Genomic DNA, 6,762 nt, shown 5'->3' with positions numbered 1-6,762 from the left:
CAGAAGCAATACTGCGTGGAATACCATCAGTGGATCAGGCACTTTGTAAGTCCATGGGTGGTGGTTTTGGTGGAAGCAGTATGTGCAGGGAAGGGAAATCCATAGTCAGAATAAGTATTTGCTGCAGTAAGGACAATCTACAGGGAAGTGGTCCAGTGAAGTCATTCTACCACCAGGTTGATGGCTGGTCACCCTGGGTAATGATGTCATATCTATAAAACACATTCCAATTGGACTTAATAATAAAAAGTCAGAGTCAGATGCAGGGGTTAAAGCTGAATGATCAGAGAAGCAGAGCACCCAGTCGCTAGAGAGTTCTTACCTCTACCAATGTTCAGACTGAAGGGGCGATCCTGTCTACAAATCCTCAGACTGACTCTCTCTCTAGGAAACCTCAGATTGCTTCTGAGGTCCTGTCTCCTCCTATCTTATATTCCTCTCTCTACCTAGCCATATCACTACTGTCTCCACCTCCCAATGCTGGGATTAAAGCCATGTGATCCCAAGTGCTGAGATCACCTTTGCATGAGCTGTTTCTCTTTTAGATAGATTCGGTCTCTTTTAGATAGATTCAGATAGATTCAGGGTGGCCCAGGGTGGCCTTGAACTCCCAGAGATCAATCTCCATCTCCTGAGTGCTGGGATTAAAGGTGTGTGTGCCACCACTGCCTGGCCCTATGGCTAACTGGTAGCTTAGTTCTGCACTCTGATCTTCAGGCAAACTTTGTTAGATCACACACAAAGTTTCACTACACATGTTGTTGGTCTCCGCTGTTGGCAGATCTGGCACTCAGCAGCAGCTGCAGCCAGGTCAGCCTTGGTGAGTGACAGTCCATGTTATTGAACCCATGCATAACCCCCATCTGTGCCACCATGGCCACTTTGTTCATGGCCCATTGGGCAATGACAGGAATGGCTGGGCAAAGAGGCTGACTGTCCACAGACTGGGCCATCCTATCTACTTGATTACTGTAGTGAACACCTCCTCAGCTGAAGCCACCTTCTGATGAGCATTTACTTCTTCTATATTTTAGAAAGAGTACCTCCACATGTGCTCCACCACTAGACTCCTAAGAATTTCATGGAGGTAGGCCCTTGAATTTTGGTTGGATTACTTCCCCTCCTCTGATGTGCGTATGTGTCACCAACGAGTCCAAAGTAGTTGCTACCTCCAGTTTGCTTGGTCCAATCAGCACAATGTCATCAATATAGTGCACCCATGTAATATTTTGTGGAAGAGACAAATGGTCAAGACCCCTTCTAAGTTATGACACAGGGCTGGAGAGTGAATATATCCTTGAGGTAAAACAGCAAAGATTTACTGCTGGCCTGGCCAAACTGCTTCTAGTGGTCTTTATGGATGGGTACCAAGAACAAGGCATTTGCTGAATCAACAGCTGCAAACCATGTACTAGGAGATGTGTTAATCTGCTGAAGTAAGGACACCACATCTGGATCAGCAGCTGCAGCTGGAGTCAGTATTGAGTTTTCCATAACCAACTGTCATTCTTGACAATCCATCTGTATTCTGCACTGGCCAGACAGGAGAGTTAAAGGGAGATGTAGTGGGTACCACCCGCCAGCCCTGCATCTTTCAAGTCCTTGATGGCACTCATTTCTGCAGTTCCTCCAGGGATGCGGTGCTGTTTTTGATTCACTATTTTTCTTGGCAGAGGCAACGCTAAAGGCTTCCATTCAGCCCTTCCAACCATGATAGCCCATATTCCACACATCAGGGAACCAGTGTGAGAATTCTGCCGACTTCTATCTATCCCAGTTATACAATCTGAGACTGGGGGAATAACCACAAGATGAGTTTAGGGACCCATTGGACCTACTGTGAGTTGGACTTTAGTCAAAACTCCATTAACCACCTGACCTCCATAAATCCCTTCTTTAACCGGAGGGCCAGTGTTTCTTGGGATCTACTGGAATCAGTGTCAGTTCAGAACCAGTATCCAGTAGGTCTGGAGAGTCTAATTGTTTCCTTACCCCCAGTGTAGTTACCCTGTCAAAGGCTGCATTACCTTCTGGGAAGGAATGGGAAAGGCTAACAGTAAAACTTTCAGGCATTTTATCAAGATCCTTCCATGGAAGAACCTGGCCATCCCCTTCACTCTGGAAATTGGTCCACAGGTGGAGAATCCCTTTGGCCATGACCCAACATAGCTTTTCTTTCATTTATTTGAGAAGTTTTCCATCTGTGCAGATCAAACGTTCTGGTTTCTTATCTATTTAATGCTTGGAAGCACCATAACTAATTAGCTGGTACCACAGATCCATACAAATCATGCCCCCAGAGAACTCACTTGGCCTGTGCTGACCGTACAGGCCAGACACTGTTTTGTCTGTGCTGCTCATTACAATAACTATGCTCATCTTGCCTTTGGTGCTCCACCTGGCCCCTGCCACAGAACTTTTTTCTTTCTTCAAGACAGGGTTTCTTTGTGAAGCTCTGGCTGTCCTGGAACTTGCTCTGTACATCTCTGAGTTCTGGCCTCAAACTCAGAGATCTGTCTGCCTCCCAAGTGCTGGGATTAAAGACAGATCACCTGGCAAATCTATTGATTGCATTTAATTCATTTAACTGAGCAGCAGCATCTCCAGCCCTAAGGTCTGGCACAAGGAAAAGGGAGACAGCAGATCTTCTTATTTATTTATTTATTAAAGATTTCTGTCTCTTCCCCGCCACCGCCTCCCATTTCCCTCCCCTTCCCCCAATCAAGTCCCCCTCCCTCGTCAGCCCAAAGACGAGGGTTCCCTGCCCTGTGGGAAGTCCAAGGACCACCCACCTCCATCCAGGTCTAGTAAGGTGAGCATCCAAACTGCCTAGGCTCCCACAAAGCCAGTACGTGACAGCAGATTTTCTTAAATGTGCTTCTGCCCCTCACCATTTTGTGTCTTACAGGATTAGTGAAGGGTGTGTCTTCTAGGCCTTCCCATGTGGAGGATTGTTTTACACAACATACTCACTTCAGCACTGCAATTTCCCTGAACTTTAAAAACCCTTTGTCAACACTAAACCAAGGGTATCAGGCAACTCCAATTCCTTTTCAGTATGCTATGGGGGTCCCTGCAAGTGTCAAGGCCTGCAGAGAAACAAACCTCGAAGGAAAACCCAGTTCAGTCCAACTTAGTTGGTGCTGGTTCCAAGTTCTAGAGCATCTGACACCAGGTGGTTTATTGTAAGCACATTTAAACATGGTACAATTTGGGAAAAAAAGCTTCCTGGTGTAGTATAATCCCTGATGCACAGGGAGGCATAATCACACTGAAACTCAGCTCAAAGTACATGTGACCATGAAGATGGGTTCTGTTGTTTAAGGGCCTAGAATCTGTCTGGTCTCTGACCCAGATAGCCTATATAGAGGTCAGCAGGTTTTAAAGGACCTGTGACATCTCCCCCTAAGGATGAGTTCTATTGACTGATAAACAAAGCTAATGGGGCAGTGGTGGCATGTCTTTAATCCCAGCACTCTGGGAGGCAGAGGCAGGCGGATCTCTGTGAGTTTGAGATGTACAGAGTGTGTTCCAGGATAGTTAAGGCTACACAGAGAAAGCCTGTCCTGAAAAACCAAAACCAAACAAACCAAACTGAAAATCAAAAAACCAAAAAAGGTCTAAGGAGGGGAAGTCTAGGTAAACATCCTGAGGACTTTGGGTGAGGTCTGGTTCTACAGATAGCAAAGGTCACCAAGTCATAACAGTATCCACTCCCAGCCTTCTTCATGGAAAGCAGGTATTTACCCCTTCTTTGAGGAGACATCTGTGTGATTAATATTTCTGGTTTCCCCAATGATCTGTGGGCACAAGGACCTTCGTGCTCCCAGGTCATCTTTTGACAAATGCTTCAGCCAACCTTTCAAGCAAACTGTGGACACTTTTTTATTTTAACTGCGAGTTTCTGTAGTGAACCTAGATCTCCACTCAGAGGGTCCTTTTCAACAAACTCAGCCTGATTCACTTCTGTGTTCCTTTCACTATTATCCCACACCTTAAAATCCACTCCTACACATATTTCCGACTGCTTGAATGGATTAGCAAACTCAGTAAGCTCTTTAATGGTGCAGCACACCTCCTTAGGGACTATACTTCCTACCCTTCTAGGAGCCTGCTTAGCCTTTAAGTCTGGTTATAGATCTAGAGGCGACTATTGGGGGCCCCGAGGGACATCAGTATTGTCTTGCTCGGAATTTCTGACAGAGAATGAAGTATTAATTTTAATTGAAAACCCACCTGATACACACCCAAAGTGGAAGCAAGGGCTTCTTGACAAGAGAGAAACAGTGCCTTCCATTTGGCTAGCTATGTCCAAGTCTTAGTGGATGCCAGAGGCCACATGGATATGTACTTTACTTGAGTTTGCTCCCAGAAAAAAGGCAGACCAGGTTTAACTCAGGATGATCGGACTCTGGGGTGGCCAGATCTGGGAATATAGGACTCTGATGCTGAGGATGGGGAATGAGGATACAGGAAGGGTTGGACAGGAGTTTCCTGCTCAGAACAGGCTTGGCTGTCTAGTGTGGGAGCAGAGGTTCCCGTCATGGGGAATGGCTTTTATCAGGTGCAGATGTCCCACTGCCCTCAGACCCCCTAGAACTCTGCAGCCGATGCAGTGCCTCCATCTGCCTCCTCTTTTCCTTGGCCCTGTTGATGGTTGTCCGGAAAAGCTTGCAGAAGAGCTGGATAGCTTGGGGCGAGTCATCGTTGCCAGGGATAGGGTAAGTGATGAGGCACGGGTTGCAGTTGGTGTCCACAATGCCCACCGTGGGGATGTTCATCTTGGCAGCATCCCTCACAGCCACATGGGACTCAAAGACATTGTTGAGCGTGTGCAGAAAGATGATGAGGTCCGGCAGGCGGACTGTGGGCCCAAAGAGGAGGTGTGCGTTTGTCAGCAGACCACCCTTGAAGTAACGCGTGTGGGCGTACTCTCCGCAGTCCTGGGCTGTCTTCTCGATCAAGTGAGAGAACTGCCGATTCCTGCTCACGAACAGGATGATGCCCTTGCGGTAGGCCACGTGAGCGGTGAAGTTCAAGGCCAGCTGTAGGTTCAAGGCTGTCTGTTCCAGGTCGATGATGTCTTGACCCAGGCGGTTCCCAAAGATATATGGCTCCATAAACCTGCCAAAAACAAAAAAACCCCATGGCGAGTGGAACAGTGTTCACGGAGCTACCCCTTCCCCAACCATCTCCTCCCCAGCAATTCAGAATCTTAACTGAGGGCACTGCAGGCTGTGAGGTACTATTTACATTTGTCTGCTCCCCACCACACTCTGTCTAGTGAGTGACGGGATGGGGATACAGTGCTGTGGAGTTGATCAGCAAGCATCGGGTGTGGGGCTCAACCTGTCCCACCTTCCCCCACGGAGATTTGAGGGCCAACTGCACATTAAACAAGAACCCAGGCCTGACACTCTGTCTTGTATTGCTCTCTATGGCCACTCCAGTTCTATATAGCAGGACCTCTCCACTGGGGTGGCAGAAACTCAGGGGTCTCCAGCCCGTAAAGACCCTCAATTTTCACCATGTCTATCAACACTAGCATCGCACTTGGTGTTGCTGTTAACGCTCCCCCACTTCCAACCCTGACCCGATCCCACTGCCCTGCCCACACTGTCTATGCCAGCTACCTATGCCGGCAACCAGCTTTATGGCCCAGGTGTACTCGGGCCTCGAAGAGGCTCTTCACAGAAAACAGCTCCTTGACATTGAAGAAGTCCGAATGTTGCAGGGGCACATCTAGGATCCTGCTCTGGAGATCTGAAAAGGAAGGAAAGGCACTGTGGCACCAACCAAAGACTCAAGGGTCCCTTAGAAGTGGGGCCCTCAAGGGGGAGAACGAAGAATGTTAGGAAAGGTCTGGAAGACACAGGTGCATTTCTACGGCGGCAAAGGGCTAGAGCCAAGGTTTGAGGAGGACTCTGTGTGGGGAAAGCCTGTTCATCTCTTCCCTTAGTCTCCACAGATAAAAGAGAAAGAGACAGGGACCTCATCGACTTCTGGCGTATCAAATGCCCCGCCAAGAGACCAGCAAGATCAACAGATCCAAAACTGGTCTTTACTGGTCTCGGGAGCTACTAAGCCACAGCGGGGAAGGGGGGCAATTCTCCCGTCCACCCCCACTTAAGAGAGATTAGCACAGGGTTCGTTTGGGGATCCCGCAATGACAACCCCTCCACGATTCTGCTCCCCGACCCAGCTCCAGCCGCTGGCCTTTACCGTCGTCGTCCTGGGGCTCGCTGACCACGGGGACTTGAGCTCCCGACACTGTCCTACCATTCAGCCCCGCCGGGCCCGGGGTCGCCTTCTGCAGGAAACTTGGCCAGCGCCACACACCTGCGGGGAGAGAGGCGGTGGGACTGCGCCCTGACCACATCCCTGTCCTTCTCTCTCGGATCCCAGGGTCCCTCCCGTCTCGGGGGTCCTGCGCGCTCACCTGCACACAGCAGCCGGGTCAGAACGGCCGGAGAAGGCGCCATGGTTGGCGCGTGGACAGAAACGTGGCGGAGACGCTTCCTACCAGGCAGAGCGCCTTCTCCGCCGAGAGCGTGGGGTCGCAGCGCCGCCTGCAGGACTGGAGGACCGCCCCCGGCTCCCTCTGAGCACTACCTTGCAGGAGGGATCCACCAGGGCGAGTCTGTGAGGTGGCTGGTGTTCGGTGCCGAGCTGTGAGGTGGGACACTCATCTACAGCGTGTTCCTCCACGTAAAATTGCAGCGTCCTCTCAGAGTTGGTCAGGAGGAGGCGACCCTCTGGTTC

The 6,762-nt window shown here is 49.7% G+C and overlaps 1 protein-coding gene across 1 annotated transcript; it reads right to left on the bottom strand.

Annotated features, from left to right (window-relative positions):
- Nucleotides 1-3,869: 3,869 nt before the first annotated feature.
- Mrps2 (mitochondrial ribosomal protein S2) lies at nt 3,870-6,537 on the bottom strand. The gene is made up of 4 exons (XM_075985574.1): nt 6,440-6,537; nt 6,223-6,339; nt 5,634-5,763; nt 3,870-5,124 (listed from the first exon to the last, which is right to left on the bottom strand). The coding sequence occupies exons 1-4, from the start codon at nt 6,480-6,482 to the stop codon at nt 4,542-4,544; spliced, it is 873 nt and encodes a 290-aa protein (XP_075841689.1). The 5' UTR covers nt 6,483-6,537; the 3' UTR covers nt 3,870-4,541.
- Nucleotides 6,538-6,762: the final 225 nt, after the last annotated feature.

The sequence above is a fragment of the Microtus pennsylvanicus genome, chromosome 9 (assembly GCF_037038515.1).
Source record: "Microtus pennsylvanicus isolate mMicPen1 chromosome 9, mMicPen1.hap1, whole genome shotgun sequence".
NCBI classification, from domain to species: Eukaryota; Metazoa; Chordata; class Mammalia; order Rodentia; family Cricetidae; genus Microtus; species Microtus pennsylvanicus.
Note: the sequence above shows the minus strand (reverse complement) of the source record. Positions and strands in the feature narration are given on the sequence as shown.